The 18631-nt window shown below is 48.4% G+C and overlaps 1 protein-coding gene across 1 annotated transcript in view; it reads left to right on the forward strand.

The window, feature by feature from the left end:
* Window positions 1–5066: 5066 nt before the first annotated feature.
* Window positions 5067–18631, forward strand: part of LOC134048157 (hydrocephalus-inducing protein homolog) — a 74944-nt gene continuing 61379 nt past the window's right edge. Inside the window, exons 1-7 of the mRNA XM_062499757.1 lie at window positions 5067–5364; window positions 6138–6259; window positions 8431–8529; window positions 10562–10681; window positions 12433–12567; window positions 13970–14172; window positions 17252–17382. Coding sequence (XP_062355741.1) covers window positions 5067–5364; window positions 6138–6259; window positions 8431–8529; window positions 10562–10681; window positions 12433–12567; window positions 13970–14172; window positions 17252–17382 — 1108 coding nt within the window. The remainder of the gene's footprint in view (window positions 5365–6137; window positions 6260–8430; window positions 8530–10561; window positions 10682–12432; window positions 12568–13969; window positions 14173–17251; window positions 17383–18631) is intronic.

Consider the following 18631-nt stretch of genomic DNA (forward strand, 5'->3'; position numbering starts at 1 on the left):
GTCACTGCTGGGTGGTGGCAGAGCATCCAGACAATGCCCTGCCCTGGCTCAGCACCCACCACCCACCACAGGCCCTATTGTTGCCTTAGAGTTATGGCCACTGTGCCTTTTTCTTCCTGTGATGCAGCTTCTTTATTCTCCACTCAGTTGTCCGTAACAGTGCACCCAAAAACCACAAAAGGCACCTGTGAGAAACTCCATCCCTTCACACAGCTTATGTTTTACTCTGTTCTTACCCCAGATAAACCACTTGGCACTTTTTTAATTCACTTCCTTTCTGGGCTTCTAGTCTAAATTATCTCTCTGCTCTTCTTTGCTGACTAAGCATGAAACACGGTTTGCCTCAAAAGAGCAACATTTCCATCCGCCCCTACTTTGGGATCAGCACTGGGTTTTGGTAGCTGTGCCTGCAAAGGCCTATGGGAGGGAGGCACCTGTCACCATAACCTTAGAGGGGTGCTTCTCCTTGCCTGCTTCTGCTTCTGCAGGACTGCAGCATATGGCCCTAGTGGCAGGCCCCTGGGCCTCCACACCCCTTCCCTTCCCTTCCCTTCCCTTCCCTTCCCTTCCCTTCCCTTCCCTTCCCTTCCCTTCCCTTCCCTTCCCTTCCCTTCCCTTCCCTTCCCTTCCCTTCCCTTCCCTTCCCTTCCCTTCCCTTCCCTTCCCTTCCCTTCCCTTCCCTTCCCTTCCCTCCCCTTCCCTTCCCTTCCCTCCCCTCCCCTCCCCTCCCCTCCCCTCCCCTCCCCTCCCCTCCCCTCCCCTCCCCTTCCCTCCCCTCCCCTCCCCTTCCCTTCCCTTCCCTTCCCTTCCCTTCCCTTCCCTTCCCTTCCCTTCCCTTCCCTTCCCTTCCCTTCCCTTCCCTTCCCTTCCCTTCCCTTCCCTTCCCTTCCCTTCCCTTCCCTTCCCTTCCCTTCCCTTCCCTTCCCTTCCCTTCCCTTCCCTTCCCTTCCCTTCCCTTCCCTTCCCTTCCCTTCCCTTCCCTTCCCTTCCCTTCCCACACCTTTCCTTCCCTTCCCACACCTTCCCTTCCCTTCCCTTCCCACACCTTCCCTTCCCTTCCCTTCCCACACCTTCCCTTCCCTTCCCTTCCCTTCCCTTCCCTTCCCTTCCCTTCCCTTCCCTTCCCTTCCCTTCCCTTCCCTTCCCACACCTTCCCTTCACCTTCCCTTCCCTTCCCTTCCCTTCCCTTCCCTTCCCTTCCCTTCCCTTCCCTTCCCTTCCCTTCCCTTCCCTTCCCTTCCCTTCCCTTCCCTTCCCTTCCCTTCCCTTCCCTTCCCTTCCCTTCCCTTCCCTTCCCTTCCCACACCTTCCCACACCTTCCCACACCTTCCCACACCTTCCCACACCTTCCCACACCTTCCCACACCTTCCCTTCACCTTCCCTTCCCACACCTTCCCACACCTTCCCTTCCCACACCTTCCCTTCCCTTCCCTATTCCAGCATGTGTTAGTAGTAGAGGAAAGTAATGACTGAAGGAGGGGTGAAATGCCACAGATATTTTTCTCCCTTTGTTTCAAATTAATACATCTTATGTATAACAATAATTAATTGTGTTACTGGGCTGCCAGGTTAGTGTCCTCTAATTTAATCCACTGACAATCTGGTTTTCTTTTCAAATGTGAAGGATAACTTAATTTTTTTAACCTTTCAGGACATTATTGAGACTGGTAGAATGTGGACACCCTGAGAGGCGTTCCCTAGTTAGGGAGACCCAAGAGGCTTCTCTAGACGCTGCTCTGATATGCCAATGTAGCCCTGTTTTGTTCCCTCAGTCAGCCCTGTGCCCCCTCCCTGTCCCTCCGTCTTTCAGTCACTCCCACACTGTTTCCCCATCGGCTCCCATACCCAAACTCCACCTTTGTGCCACCCCTATGTCCCCTGATAATTGATCTCTGATGCTCTCCCTGCCCCGACCACCCATATGCTTGAACCTAGACCCTCACCATGAGGCTTTTGCCTTGCCTTTGACCCTGGAGTATCCACGTGTGTGGCTGAAATAAACATCTCTGTGGAACCCATTCAAAGGCCCTTGCCACCTCTTTACCTTCCACCATATTAACAGCTAGCCAGGCTACAACAGTGGAACAATGAAAGCATTGCTTTCAAAAATAAAACACAAGGAACCAAGGATGGTAGAAGTTGTAAGGTGCAAGGATATAGCCACTCACTAACATATTCAAATCATCTGGGTGAATACTCAGTGTATGCTGACAGGTGCTTGTTTAACTTCAAGTTTGGGGGGGAGGAAGCAAATGCAGGATGTGATCCTTATGCAGCTGCTTAAAAATTAAGTTGCTTAAACTGGGAAATTCACCCATGCACCACCATCTCCACTGCTCAAATTAATAAAAAAAGGTTTTATGGCTCTTCTGTGTAGTCCATGATGTCTGATGGATTCCCTGTTTCTTACTTCATGTTTCAAGGAAATTCATCCCTTTCCATAGATTTTCTAATGACAAGACCCCGGATATTTTTTAATATCCTTAACTGTAGAAGTTTCCAGAATTTAAGTGTCTGTCAGCACTTGGAAGTTGACGTCAAGTAGCATTCTAGATCTACTTTTAGTAGATCACTAAAACAAAATTTTGTGGAATATCCCTGAGTCTGTCAAGTAACTACAATGCTTTAGAAAAAAACATTGCTTTATGCAGCAGTTATTCAGACAGTACTTCTAGTGACTGTCCAGGAGGTTCTCAGTTTCTTCTGAAGTGCACAGGCAAACCAAGAATAGAAATTATTTTGCAGAAGAAATTGTCCTTTTCTCCCTCCCTTCCTCCCTACCCACTGAAATCATTACCAGTCATTTGGACATGCTTCCCCCTCTGTGCTATTCTAGTGTCCTGGGGCATTGCTACATGGAAGGGAAGTGATCTGAGACACAGGACTGGAGGGAACTGGAGGGAACAACGTAGAGCCACTTGGATATAGAGAATGGACTTAGATCAGAGCCTTTGCTTCTCCCTCCACTCCAAGGCTGAGCACTACTTCCTTCTCTGCAATAATCTCCCTGTTTTGACTTAAAAGCATGATTCTAGAAGCCTATGGGGAGGCGTGGCAGAAGGGAAGTCTACAGCTTAGAGCAAGAGGTATTTTAATAACCAACCTGCTCTGCTCTGCCTTACAGCCAGCTTGTTTAAAGGATATGTCAGGGTCCAGGTTACACACAAGACTGTAAGTATTGTGTTTTTCTAGTATCTTTTTTCTGTATTTTCCCAAACACAGTCTTACAATTTCATTTCAGGCAGCACATCTGACAACTGGCACATAAGTTTAATGAAGGCCAAGAGAAATGGGGAGAAAGGACATAAAAACCTGTGAACTAATGACCAGCTATTCCATCCTGAGACACCTCATGACCACCTTCTTTTTTTCCTCTGCTTGGCCTGAGCGCAGCTGTAGCTATTTGATATACAAATTTAACTATTTAGATAGCAGAAACAGAATCAAACCTTATCTCTTTTGCTTTGCTTTGACACTCGAGGGCATATGTTTTGATTCTGCATTATTAAACCTGCCTTATTCCCAAACTGAAAAGTCCTACTCAATCACAGTTCATCTACCGTCACTCAAGTAAAATCTCGCTCCTTGTCTCCTCTCCTAGTTCTAACTCATAACTAGGTTTTAAACAACTACTTTGTTAATAAAAATCATTCATTTAGCACCTTAATTATCTCACTGAGTAAAGGGAATAGTTCAAATTCTAACCTCTGCCATCAGTTCACAGCTCAGATTCTTAAGGAAGCATCCTGAAAGAGATGATGCCTATTACTCTTAGCTCGAGTATGTGTTGAATAGAAACTGTGCACTTAAAAGCTACTTACACCACTGAAGTATAAAAAGAACTGTATTTTCTTACAGATACAGGCTTTGAAATTCCAGATAAATTTGTGGTTGGGTATGCTCTTGACTATAATGAATACTTCAGAGATCTAGATGGAAGTACATGCACATTCCTCCACTGCCAGGTGCCAGGTACCTACCTACCACAGGTACCCAGGGAGAATATTTGCTTCTACTCAGAGCTTTTCAACAATTAAAAACCCTTCAATCCCAGCTAGAAACTTCCACTGAAAGAGCAAAACCACTTTTAAAGTGACGAGTTGGTAATGCAATGTAGGTGCATAAGAAATGTTTGTGCTTCACCTTTTTCTAATTCTACTGCACAAGTCTCATGGCTCAGCTATGCTGCAGGACATTCGGAGCGCCCAGGCTGTTGAGCAGCATACAGTCTGCAGCCCCATCTGAAAAGAAAATAACTTGTAATGTGACTTTAACTGGATGTTTGTCTGTCTTAGTTCAATCCCATGTTGCTCTTCTGTCACCAGTCTTTAAAGCAGCCACGCAGGAGCTCCGTGTGAAGGTTTTCTGTACACTGAGGGATAACACGGCTGTAAGATCCTTCTTCCCTTGTTCCATTACAGCTTCCTTAGGCTGCACAGAGTAGTAGACCCGGAAACATCCTAAATTAATAGGCTTGATGGGTTTTCTTCCCCCTCCTTTGTTTTCAAAAGTACTTCTAAAATTCTGGGGAACTTGGAAAGTGTTTCACTTCAAGGTCTTTTTACTAAGACAAACCACTTCTGAAGACACAAACCATCTGTGCTATTGCTCAACAGCATGAAGGAGTATGCAGTTATTTAACAAACCTAAGTTCTTTAAAATATATAAACCTATGTATTACAGATAAACTTGGAAAGAATATTAAAACCCCAAGTTTACTGCAAGTAGGAAACTTGGAACCATTATGGTTCCAGCGCGTTTTAACTGCAATGCTGGTAATACAAACTGAAAATCAGTCTTGCATTTCATTCGAAGATAGAGGTTGATAAATATTGTACTTTTTGGTTTTTCTTTTAGCACATCTTTATTCTGAAAGACAATGACAAAGAGAAATAAATACAGGATGTGGTAATGCCAGTCTTCTGGAGCACCAATTCCTGGCTGCTGATTAGGTGCTGAACCATGACACCAGGAAATTACTTCTGCTGCTTGTGTGTCCCTAAGAAGAACGGGAAGCTGCACGCTAGTGCCCAGGACCTGCAGCTCGCTGACTGGCACTTGCACGATGCGCCGAACACAAACTGTTGAGACCCTGGGTTTTCCCGTTCTGACGGGCGGCGCGGAGCTGGGTGCGAGGCTCTGGCGGTACCGAGCGCTGCCGCCGTGCCCGTCACGTTCCGGGCCCCGGAGCGGATCGCTCCCGCTCGGCCCGGGGACCGAGGGGCACCAAGGCTGGAACAGGCGGGGACCGAGCGGGGATCGAGGGGGGGAACGAGACGGGACCGAAGGAGGGAGCGAGGCCCGGCCGGCTCCGCCGCCCCCGGGCCGGCCCCGCCCCGCCTGTCGGGTGCCGCGGTTGCCCGGTAACCGCGAACGCGGCCCCTGCGTCTGCGGCGGCTTTGTGGCCTCAGCACCCGCTGAACGCGCTCCTGGCCCGCTGGTCGCAGCCTGAGCGTGTGCGGGCGGCCACACTGCGCCAGTGGCCAAGTGAATTGTTCTCAGAGCTTTGGTCTCTGAGGGCGAGAACTGAACTCGCAGAGCTTTGCTCGGGCCCTGCGAGCCGATGCTGAATTAGGTTTGAAGGTAAAGGTTGACTAAAGTTGCACTTTTTGGTTTTGTCACATCTGTGCTCTGAAAGAGAATGCCGAAGGGAAATACAGGATGTGATAATGCCAGTCTTCGGGTGCAGCAGTTCAGTGGCATGTACTGAACAGGGGCTGAGTGGATGAACTACATATGGTCTACTGATTGGGCTTTTTTTCACTGAAGACATGCAACTTTTCCGAAGTATACTAGTCCATACATTGGTTTCCCTATAGTGACTACTTACACTGCCTAAAGGTGAACGAGTTCTGTTCAAGTTTCAGTGAGTTGTTACCATCTGGTTACTAAAATTATTAGGGAGACACTCCTGAATTAAGGAGTAAATGAGACCATATGCCAAAGTAAAGAATCTGCATTTCATGGAAATGGGAGGAAGAGAGAGAGAAAAACAAGTAGAAAAAGGGAGGGAGGGTGAAAGGGGTTTGGGAAGGGGGGGGGGACAAAGAGTGTCAGAGACGATTAAGTAGAAAATATCACCATACCTCCCTGGGGTGGGGCAAGTTTGACTCTTTGTCTCTTGGTACTTTCGAAGAATATAAAATCTTTAGCACCAGTACATCCTTCGAGTCTGCCATGAACTGGGCTCTGGATTTTCAGATCTGTTGTGTTACTTTGCATCTCATGCAGTCATCTGGTGCAAGGCCTCAGGCGTGGGTCTGGGGGCACTTTGGTGGGCTATGACACCCCCTCAGCTGCCCCCGTGGGAACGTCCTCTGGATGTGGTCTCGTGGGAGTGGGGAGTTTTAGAGCTAAGCCAGTTTGTGTGATGGAGGATGGGTGTCCACTGCCTATTGCCAGAGGTTACACCACACCCAAAATTTCCTCCTTCTCCCTCTCTTGATGGGAGGTTTGTGTGCAAACCTGGCCTCAGCAGAGGAGCCTGTGGCTATGACTTCCCCACCCTGAACCCAGACAGAGCTGATTTTCTGGACAGCTGCTGCGTTTGGCTTTGTTGTGGATACATTTTTCTCCCTCAGCCTTGTTTACTTCTCCCCAGACATGAGATAATAGGACAATAGTGTTGCCTGTACCTTGTCTCAAGTTCCTTTAGGCAGCTTAGCTCACAGTCCAAAGTTCCAGCCAGGAGGCATTTTCAGCGAGGGGTGAGCTTCAGTGGTCACAGCTTCTTCATACAGTTTTGTCACAATGGGCAAAAAGTCCTTTAAAACAATATTTAAGCCATTTGGCATAACATTCCAGTCTCTCACAAGTCCTGTGAGGAGCAGCTGAGAGAGCAGGGGTTGTTTAGCCTAAAGAAGAGGAGGTCCACTCTACCTATTTTAAAGTAGCATTTTAGCTACAGCTTTGTCTCTTTTAACTATTATTAATTTTCAGATTTTTAGCTCTGCTTTTCAGTATGATCCATCTTTGCATTGCAGAACATAGCCATATATTTAAAGTCCAACTAGAGGCCTAACAATACTAGCTACTTACCTCAGACAAGCACTTAGCTACTTTCAAATAATATAAAATTTTTAGCACCAGTATCCTTTGAGTCTGCCATGAATTGGGTTCTGGGTTTTCAGAGTTCCATTGTTGCTCCTTCCAGTTTTGTTGAGGCATTGTCGTTCATCTGTGACATCCTGCCTCCACAATGGCTTCTGCATCCCCGAAAAAGACGTCGACACCTCGTCTTTTGTCCAGGGAAAGACTGAAGTCTATTACTGTAAGTACCCACTGGGGCTGTGTTGAGGCTGGAAACCCCCCTCGTGTCCCTCCTCTCCCTGCCCTGCCTGTTGTGCAGCAGCACTGTGAAGCTGCAGAACCCCTCCCCACCTCTCTGTGCCGTGTTCCTGTGGCTGGGGGCTGTCCTGGTGCAGTAGGGAACATCGTGTGTTTCTTCAGGGACAGCCCAGTGTCTTGCCTGGCTGTGCCACCGCAGCCAAGTTAAGCCAGGTTCAGCCAATGTAAAGCTGAAGCCCTGAGCATGTGCTTCTTTCCCTTTCCATTTCCCACGGTGATTCCTTCTGTCAGGCTGGACACTCACCTGTGCTGCTCTGACCAACCTGCTCCTGGGCATGTGAGGATGGGGGGGGGGGAAGCTCAAACTCTGCCCAAAGCCTTGAGAGACACGGCTGGTCCCAGCTGGGGGAGCTTCCACACCAGCTGCTCTGTCTCATCTCCTGTGTGGGACACAGATCCAGCCCTGCAGACAGCAGAGGAGGAGTCAGGGCCACAGAGGTCCCCTGGCTGGCTGGAGCTCACTTGACTGAAGATGCCCCAGTGCTGAGGTTCTGTCAAGGAGATCCCTTTGGCTTCTTCTGTGGAGGCATCTGTGAGCCCAGACAGAGAACACAAATGCTAATTAACAGAGAGGACTAAAACTTGGACACACTCCTGTGCACCTCACTCTTGGTACAACTTGGCTTTCTGTGTCTCTTGGACGCACCCGGCGGTGTTCTCTCCTCGCTATGAGTTTTGACTGTTGTGCAGGGATGGAGTTAGGGGAGTTCTGAGAGCTCCTCCCCACTCTCTGAAAAGGTCACTGCCTCAGGCCAATGACACAAAAGAGGAAACAGATGCCCAAAGAGCAGAAATCCCCAAACATGTCACATCTAATCATGGAGAAGCTAATGGCACAGAGCCATGTGTTTGGAGCATGTGCATTATGAATTTACTGGTGCTAAGTATTTCAGCAGGTAACTTCCAGGGCTTCCAGAACTGTCCTAGATGATGGGGTCACAAATTATTCACCGGTGCCACTTGTTCAAGGAAAGCCTTTCTGAACAAGTGCATCTCTGAGTCTCTGAGGTTCTAGCTGGTTTTTTGTTTGTTTGTTTGTTTGTTTGCTTTTTGGGTTTTTTTTTGCGTTTTTTGCCTTTCAGCTGCTTCCTTCTCAGTTCCCGAAGGAGGAGTTTCTCAATGTGAAGAAGGTGGCCAGCACTGGGGCGAGTTTTCTGCCCAGAATTGGCCCATTTCAACACGTGAGTGAGACTCGTCAAAAGGTAGCCTTTTCCTGCTCTTTTCTGTTTGATGTGAAGTTTGAAGAGGGCGTGTGCTTGTGACAGGCTTGTCTCCAGCAAAATACCTCAGTGACCAGGTCCTGTTGACATTGCCAACTGCTGGTCGTGCTGGACTTGGAGTCCTGATCTGCACCAAGCCAACACAAATAACCTCTGCTGAAGCTGCTGGTGTTTACTGAATGTAGCTGCCATTGCTAAAGCAACAGGGGGAAGGCAGGGGGCACAAAGACACAAAATTGCCATCTGCCATTCTCCTGCTGAAATAGCCACCTCTTGCTTAGGTGTGGTCACCATCAAATGCTTGGGGTCATAGGATTCCCTCCAGAGTGGCAGTGTTGGCCTTTGAAGGCCAAGGACCTGCAGTAATTCCTTCAGATTTAACAAAATTTAATGTGTTAATGTTTTGGGTTGGAACAATGTGTTGGGACCCTGATGGGGTGTTCGATTTTGCAGGCTGCCAGATGTACAGGGGACTCCCCCTGGGCAGAGGCAATGGATGTGCTTTATCTGGATCAGTGCCTACACAGAGAGGTGTGTTTAAAGCTGCCTTTCTTGCAGGACTGGCTCAGTATAAAGCACTGTCCAAACAGGTAGGTGGCCGAGGTGGGCTGTTGAGCAGGAAATTGGCAGCAAGAGACATGTAATACATGGGTTAAGGATTGCCCTGGAGAGGGGCCTTAGGGACACCTCAGAGAGGGGCACAACTAAGGGACAAGTGTGCTGCAGCCATTCCCTTCAGCAGATTGTGTCTGCTGTGAAGGCACACAGGAGACCTGCTTGTGTCTCTGCACTGACAGCAGTGCAGCTGGAGAAGGCAGACAAAGCAGGGGAGAGTTTTCTCAAAGCAATGTCTGCTCCAGAAGCATTTGCTGCTGTTGTGTCATTCCAGACGTGCCTCTGCAATGATATCAAATAAGAGAGCAATAATAGATTACAAGAAAGCACCCATTTAAAGCTTATGGAAAAAGGAGATACCAACTCTACTCTTACCCAGGTTGCTGAGAAAAGAACTGAACCTTATCATCATTCAGCATTCACCTCATTTGTCATTTTCCCAACTTCTGCATTACTTTAGTTTTGCCTTTACCTCTGTTAGAAATGCACTGATGTTTAAATACAAGGGGACAAAATCATTGATGCAAAAGAAAACTGTTTATTAGTAACGATTCAGATGAGCCAGGTGTGTCACCTTCTCCCCCGAGACAAGCACACCCTCAAGTAAAATGGCAATCTTTCTATACCCTTTATACCTGTCCAGGGCACTCCCTGTCCTCTTTGCCAGTGGATGGGTACTGGGGAACTCACGTACTCTCCAGACCGCCAACTTTTCTGTGCCCTCCCCTCTCATCCTACTTCCTTTTGGTCAGGTCTTCAAGCCCATCCCTCTCCCAGCTCACAGCAATAACCAACCAACCAACCAGAACAATCCAAACCACAAACAACACACAGAACCAACAACTTTCATTCTTTCACTTAATAACCTTTTGGCTTCAGCAAAATATCACCTCATCTCTCACACCTCCTCTGGTACTGTTCTCTTCTTACTGATGTCTAAGTTCTAGATCAAAAAAGATATTTGCAGCTGTGTGGGCCTCGGTTTCTCAGAGTAAAGGACATCCCAAAATTGTTTCCCAAGGAGTCTGATGTAAATTTGCGGGTTTTACTGACTCCATGAGTGCTCAGTCAGTGCCCCAGACCTGTGTGATCACATGGGCACAGAGCTGTGCGTAAGGTAAGTGCTGCCTGGCATTCTGGAGAGGAAACCTGGAGAAATACATGCCAAAAGAGCAGCTTGGCTTGAACCTGCTCTGTGTGGCCCAGCAGCTCTTGATCAGCTCAGAGCGGAGGTGGGTGAGCTACTGTTTCCCCAATGTGTCCGGGGCACATGTGCTCACCCAGAATGTGTACTTCAGTGGGGATCAGTGTAAAATTCTCCTTCATGAACCTTCCTCCCAGCAGCTGAACCTCTCCCTGCTCTCTCTTGCCTCTCCAGTTGTTGCCAGTTCCCCCGATAGAGAGCTTGCTCCAAGTTTCCCCACCAGAGATGGTATTTCAGAAATTCATCGCTCATGAGGTCTCGGAAATGGTACTGTCTCTCACAAACAAGGACAAGGTAAGTGCTGGCACGTGGAGCTTCAAGACTGTGCTGAATGAGGAGAGTGGTGTAATTCCCACAGTGTACAGCAAAGCGAGTTATCTGCTGCAGCACATGCAGAAGAAAATGTCGCAGGTGGAAATCTTTGTGTGCTGGGAATTCTCCACTGACTTTGGCCATGCATTGATGGTATCCACTTCAAAGGAGTTTCCTTCTCTTGAAAGCTCTGGATTAATAGGAATGCTGGGGGCTGTACAGCTCTTACCTGCTCTCATGCTTTGTCTTGAGTGTATGCCACATCCTGTGTCTCCTTGGCTAATCTGGGTTCCTGGGAGGACTCTCTGCCTCTCTCAGCCTGTTTAGCTCCCTTTGTGCAGCTCACAGTCAAAGCCCAGAGGCTGAGTCTTCTCCAATTTATGCTGGAATCACTTCTTATTAATGGCATTGGCACTGCAGGATATGTGTTCTGAAACAGCCCTCGAATCAGACTGATGTAGCAGAAGCAGCGGGAGGCCTTTAGGTGCCACTTCAGGCTCCTGCTAAGCTTCATCCAGCTCCACTCAGGTTTTCCAAAAGTGACATGGTGCTCTGCTTTCCCTTTGGAGAAACCACAGCACATCCAAAGCCACATGCTCTTAGAGGTTTACACATCTGCCTGAAGAAGTTGAGATTGTTTTGCAGTTTCCCAAGAGAGCTGAGAGGGGAAAAACGTGAAAATGTCAGCAGTTTTGTTCTACTGTAAAGAGGAAAACTGAGACCATTTGAATTTCAGTCAGGGAAACATTTTCTCAAATGAAGCTTGTGCCAAGGGTGGGCTGGTGGGAAGAGACAGGAGGGTCTCAAAATCAGCTGGTTTTGACTTTTTGAGAGCATGTTACAGGTGCTCAGGGTTGATTATCTAAGTGCTGCAAAATGCACGTTTGCTGTGTCTGTGGTTCCCAGAGGGCAGGACCTGTCAGGAATGCCCAGGAGCCCATCTTGCCTGCACAGGCAGCAGGAACCCCTGGAGAGCCAAGACTGGCTTTTAATACTGGAACCAGAGTGTGAGTCAGTGCTGGTCATGTTTCTCCAGGAAGAAAATGCCTTTGTAGCCCATAGTCGATGGGCACAGCCTGGCTGTGTTTCTGTCACCTTTAACAAGCTGATTGCTCTCATCATTTTGTGATTCTTCCTTGCTACTTTACTGCCCATTTAAATGCTCTTTGCCAGCTCCTTGTTTTAGGGATAGTCTTGCTGTATTCCTTCTTTTGCTTTTCAGTTTGCTTCTATTCCCAGTAAGGCCACAGTGTTTGGTCTCCTCTCTTGCTGCTCTGCCTGCATGACCGTATCCCCAGAACTGCCTTACCCAAACCTGATCTGCTAGAAGGGAATTTCTTCCTTCCCTCAGGACAATGTGCTGTTTTGCTTTCCAGTAGCACATCCCCCCTCTGGAACACAACAGCATGGCTGTGTGCAGGCAGAAGCCAGCAGGTGTTTTGGCCTTGTTGAAGATGCAGATGACTTGGTTCAGGGGCTCTGTCCCCATCCTTCTGGTGCTGACCTGCTCAGCCCTTCCTTCCCACCAGACATTGCCCTACTGCCCCTGGCCAAAATGCTGCACCCAGACAGAAGGGGTTCAAGTTCACCCTTGTGAATTATGTGCCTGTACCTCCACAGCTGCAAGTGCTTTGGAAAAGGGGTCAGGGAAGGATGTCACCAGGGCATGGACAGGTCTCCTCTCGTCCTGCTTCCACAAGTTGCAAAATCATTCTTTCATTCCTTTCCTGCAGTCTCCTCGGCTGGTGAAGGTCTACATGGAGAGATCACCTTATTTTGAGCTCGTGTGCCCCAGTGATGTACGCCACATCATCCTACCAGGCACTTCTTCCCATGTGCGCATTCGCTTCACCCCCGACGAGACCGAGGTGAGACTGGAGGAGCCAAAACACAGAATTATCTCCAATGCCATTGTTTTCCCTGCACTCTGGGTACGGCCCACTCCATGCTGTGAGCTTGGCTCCAGGCTGGGGACAGGCAGCCTGCAGCCAGTCACACCTTGGCATGTGCTGTCAGGCACTGCAGCCAGGCCTGACGGGCTCTGCCTGCCCTCCTTGCACATTGCTGAGCATTCCCGAGGGAAGATGCACAGGGAGCAGTCTGAAAATAACAGAGGGGTGTTGATGGATATTCAGCCATCTCTAGGTACACTGGAAAGGGTTTAATTAGATGGAAAACAGTAGCGGAACAAAGAGCTTTCCTCCTTCCTGGCTGGCAACAGCTTCCCTGCCTCACCCTGGGCTGCAGCAAAGATGGTGCTTTTTCACACCCTCTGTTCTCCAGCCTTGCAGCTGTGCTGTCCCAGAGCACAAATGACCATGACACAGCTGCAAGGCCAGGGCAGAGCACGTGCTATGCCTGTGAGCCCAGCCTGGCACAGGCACACTGAGCTCTAGGGGCCCTTAGTCAGCAGCAGGTTGCTGAGCTGCAGGGGACTTGGACACCTGCCTGAAAGAGCTCGTGTAGCACAGGTACAACCTGCGGGCAGACCTGTGACCCCAGAGCCTGTGGCAGTGACACTGCTGTGGCTCTGTCTTCATGCCTGTCACTGTGGTTGCTCTGTTAACTGGAACCCATTCCATGCCAAGCATGCTTTTGTGTGGAGATTTGAATACCAGTGCTGAGGCCCTGGCAAGTCTGATCTCAGCGCTGTGATCTGGAGGCTTGTTCATGCAGAAGGGTTTAGGACATGGCATGGAAGGGAGGAAGCCTTGCAAGAAAACAAAGACAGGCTCTTTCCAACAGCATCCTGCTACCTCTTAGCACTGTTCTTCCCGTCTTGGTTGGAGAGGCAAAGTTAGAGTGGAGTTCTGAGCCAAGTGATGTTCCTACACCAGGCCAGAGGTGCAGGAGCTCTTTGGGTACAACTATTTTCTCATCTTCCTTTTGCTTCTTAGTGTCAGTATAACACTTTGTCCTACACTCAAATAGCGGGGATAGAAACCTAAACAGGAATGTCCTGTGTTCCCTAGCTCCATGTTTCTTAGAAGGAACTTAGGAATTAACCTCATGAAAATTTAGAGTAAAAATTGTGATGGCCTAGAGCAGTTCTCTGTATGATCCAAGTGACACACGATTTTAGTGCCACTGAGACAGGTTTTGTAAAGTACACTGGTGCCTTTAAAATGTCACAATTTAGTACAACTTAAGCATTCATTTTGGGGCGGAAGAGGCAAGTTGATGCCCTCGAAGGGTTATAGGAAATGGCTTTTCTTCTGCCATGGGGATGGCACTAAATGCCCTGTGCTGAGACAGTTTCTTTTCCTGCAGAATTACTCCCATGAGCTCGTCTGCCTCACTGCAAGGGACAGGATAGTTGTGCCTATTCAGGCCATTGCTGCCCAAGCTATCCTCCTGGACTTCCCTGACCAGCTGGACTTCTCACGGTGCCCAGTCAAGTACAGCAGCCAGAAGACTCTGCTGGTTCGCAATGTTGGTAACGTGGAAGCTCATTACCAGCTGAGCACCCAGAGGTGAGGCAGCTCACGTGTCCTTGTGAAAAAACACCTGTGGGTGATAACAGAGCTGGTAAAGAGCAACAAAAGAACCAGAGCATGGGAGCTGCTGCCCTGCAGGCCTGGCTGGAAATGGGCAGGATGTGTGGGGTTTGCTGGTGCTTCTCATGTTTTAAGCAGGATGCAGCCTTTGAGTTTTCTCTGTTCCAGATTTCCTGGAGGCTGCTGGAACCCTCCTGGGCCCAAGCAGCTTCTGAAATGGTTACTCAGCACTGTCAGCCAAACAGACCCGTTCTCTGGGAGGCCAGAGGCATGTGGCTTTCCTGTGGTCCCTGCATCAAATGCCCAACATGAGCTGTGTTACAGGGAGCTGGTGCTGTTCCTGTCACTAAAAGCTGATCTGATTTCCCTTGTCAGCTGAGGGCATCAGTCACCTCTTCTGTTCTATGACAAGCCTTTGCAAGCCAGTTAAAATTTTCAAACAGATGATTTCAACCTCTGAATAAGGTCTTGCCCCCATTCTTTGAGATTTATTTTTAAATACTCTAAAGTTCCTGTATTTCTGCTGCTTTTTCATTTTGGCTTGTGTAAAATGTTTGCCAAAAGATCATGAATTCTTCCTTGGAAACCTTCATAAAGGGCAAGCTCCTCTAATGCCTATCAACATACCACATGCCCATAGGTACATGCACAGGTGTGTAGGAAATACGAGATATTTAGTGAATATGTGAAAAGCAATTGGGTTGATTTAGAAGACAGAAGTATAGAATAACTTTTGCTGGATGGGACCTCTGGAAATCATGTGAGCAGACACACTGCTCAAAGCAAGAGCGGTGTCTGGGGATTGCAAGGTTCCATTGGGAGATCTGGACCTGTCTTCAGATGCCATACAAGAAAACAAACATACAAATGGACCTAGTTAAAAAGCAGAAGAAAACAACCCATTAAAAACTCCCTCCCTACCTTCTCTTTTCTGCCTGTTGGGTGCAGTGGTGTTTCATTGAAAGGGTAGATCTAACAGGATGAGAACTATCTTAAGGAACAGCTCACAATTAACAGATAAAAGGCCAAAATTTAGCCTGCCAGCCCCATCTCTTGGTAGTGGTTTCTTTTGGTTCTAGCAGTGTCAGTGATGTCTCCTTCACAGCTCTTCTATCTGTGGCCTCAGGGAACAGCTTTGTGATGTTGACTGAAATTCCGAGGAATTAACTGCAGAGCTTGTGTCCTTGGGTCTTGGGGAGCCAGGTCTGTGTGAGAGATGACTGCTACTGCACTAACAGGGGAGTCTGCTGGGTACAGCCTGGGGTGGGATGTAGGAGATGCAGGGGCTGATTTGCGCTCAGTTTTTAGTCCTGACAATTGAGTCCTGAACTTGGCTGTATCCTCTTCTCTTGATCATTTGAAAATAAGAAGATCCCCTCTTTCTCAGGTGACTTCTGAAGTCACACCCAGGATTGTTATTCCCATCCTGTCAGCTGAGGGCAGGAGTATGTAACATGGGGCAAGAGTGGGAATGGGATGGAATGGAATGGAATGGAATGGAATGGAATGGAATGGAATGGAATGGAATGGAATGGAGTGCTGAAGTGTGGCCAGAGATTCCCTTAACTGGGAGCTTCTCTCTTCCGGCAAAATTTTTGGCAAAAGAATATGTCCTGTGCCCTGCCCACACCAAGCTCCAGCAGAGACCTGCAGCAGTCCTGGCATCACTCCCGGGGCACATGCAGGAGCATGTACAGTAATCCAGCTCTGGGGCTGGTGGGGTCTTGTCTTCCCTCCCCTCTCTCCAAAGTCTCTCGTCCAGCACATGAACAGTGCTGGCCCAAGGCTTCTCCCTCAGCCAGCAGTGATGTTCTCACTGGTGGTAATGGGAACAGCCTTAATGAGCACAACCTGAAGCAAGTTCATCTGCTGTCATTGCCCACATGAATAAAGTTCAGCTTGCCATATGTTCTCCTTATTTTTGCATGTGATGCATTCATCACCAAACTCCCCAGAATTAAATGACAGATTGAGCACCAGCAAATCACCGAGGCCAGGAACTTTTCTTTCCTCAGTGGTGCTGCAGAAGAGCACGAAGCCCAGCAGCTGCTGGTCAGAAGCACATTTCATCGGAGCTGTCCCTGAGCATCAAAGTACTGAGCCTTGTGTTTGTCAGGCAAGAGCGTTTGACCTGGTGACCAATCCTAATTGCTCCTGTTAAATCCAAAGTGCACCAACACATCTGCATAATTATTTCCAACACATTGCACAGTTTGTCTGGTGGGCCAGGCAAACAGTTACCAGCCTGGATGACAACCTAGAGTCCCAGACTGCATTGCTGGTAAATACACAGAAACCTCCTGTTCTGCTTCCTTGATGTGCTCCTGATAAGGATGCTACATTTAGCTGTGATTGGATCCTTCACACTGTACATGGCATCCTCCTTTTGGGTCTTGTTTCCAAAGTCACTGTATTCTCTGCATTTGCCCTCTGTTTCAGAGTGTGGACTGCTCCTTTTCTTAGAGCAGCTTCCATTGAAATGCTGATAAAATTTGCTCTTTTAGGCTAAATCGGGATGTTATCAAGGTAAAATAAACCAAAGAACCACACTTTAAATTCACAGTAATTATTCCTTGCTCTTCAAAGAAAAGTTCATTCTCCCTGTCTGACTCCTAGGCTGTAATCTCACAGGACAGGTAATGCCCTAACATTTGCATCTCTTGAAATGAGGTTTATAGGCAGCAGGAAAAGGGAAATTCCTGAGGCAGTCGGTGTCAAGCTGTGCATGCAGATAGCTCTTAGCCTTCTCTGTGCTTTTCACAAACCATTCTCTGATGGGATTGCTGGCAGTCAGACCCTTGAGTCTCCTTGCAGGGGGCTGGATGCAGAGTATGGGGGAGATGAGGTAATTTTATCCCACAGGATCTTCTGAGGGCTGGATCTTCTCAGAAGTGGGTCAGTAGCTGTTCCTGATCCTGTCTGTTCTGTCTGTCTTCTGTTGACTGTGATCTGTTTGCTCCCTGCTTGCCCAAGTGAGCTGAAGTGACCTGCACTGCAGAAGGAGTATCATCCCCAGATGTGGCCCTGAGTCCTGATCCCTGTCTTTGTGTTGCAGTCCTTTCTGCGTGGTTCCAGACAGGGGAACTCTGGCCGCTGGTGACACCATGCAGGTGACAGTGGGATTTCACCCGCTGACGGTCGGTGACCATTCCGGGTCCCTGGTAGTGTGCTGCAACACAGGTGAGTGCTGGGCACTGCATGGGGCACAGGACAGTTCTCCACCATCACTCCCTGTTGTCCCATCCCCCTCGATTCCCTCTAGGTGTACCACCACCCCTGTTACAGCTTTACCCCAAAGAAATCTTGAGAACTCATTGGTGTTTAGGGGGTTGATAAAGTGGATCCCCTCTAACAGGGCTGGGATTTTTGGAATCCTGTTTTTCTGGGAGTTGCTGAGTGGAGGAAGGAGGAATCCTGAATCTCCACTATTGTGTGGCTATGCCTGGGTGCAGTTAAATTATTTTATTGTTGGGCAGTGCTGTATGTGAGGCGTGAGGTCTCCAGCACAGTCTCTCCAATGCAATGTATTCCTTGCACACCTCTGTCCCCATCTGCTGCTTCTCCATTGGCATGGACCCTTTTTCTGTGTTGGCTTCTACACACATATCTAGTTTCTGTCCAATAACATTTTCAGGCCCTCGAGTTCCTGTTTGGTGACAAATCAAGACAAATTTTTCCACATCCCCATTTCCTAGGCCGCTCATGATGTTGCAAATTTCTCACATCTCTCTCCCATTTGATTTGTAGACTGAGGAATCCCATTCATTCTTCATATAGACGCTGCTCTGTACTTATTAATATTTCTTTTGTCCCTTTTAAATTTAATTTTAAATGGGTCTTGAGATCAGAACAATACAAAATATTTCAAGACTGATGTGGCTGTGGGTTTGGACAGGGAGATAATGATGATGATGATTTTCATGGTGTTCATTTTGTAGAGGTTTGTCATCTTGCAGAGCCGGGCTGGTTGTGTTTCCTCACCTGTGTCCCCTCCTGCTGTGGGCTGTCACTTCACTGGTTCCTCTGGGCCTCCTTTTTCTGCCCACATGCCCCCAGGCATATTTGCTTGTCAGCAACAAGGGGTCCAAGGGATCAGGAGAGACAGGAGTCTCGTGGGATGCCCAGGGGAGACCCTGGGCAAGGCCAGACTGAACAGGGCTCCTCAGCATCACCTGGAGGGCTTTGATGCAGAAATCCTGGTGATCTGAGTGGGTCACCTGAGCACATCTGCCCAATCTCACTGTACATACTGTCACCTTGGGGCCAAACCTCTACCAACACAGTGAGAAATAAGGTGTTTGAGGAGGTGCCCAGGACATCCTCACGCTGTACACACAGAGCTGTCAGGATGTGATAAATGTACTGATCCATAGAATGGTCATTCAGCTAAAAACTGTGACACTTCCTTGTGCAACCTGTGGTTTGTTCTGCTCCT

This window comes from Cinclus cinclus, chromosome 11 (genome assembly GCF_963662255.1).
Source record: "Cinclus cinclus chromosome 11, bCinCin1.1, whole genome shotgun sequence".
In the NCBI taxonomy this organism is placed as follows: Eukaryota; Metazoa; Chordata; class Aves; order Passeriformes; family Cinclidae; genus Cinclus; species Cinclus cinclus.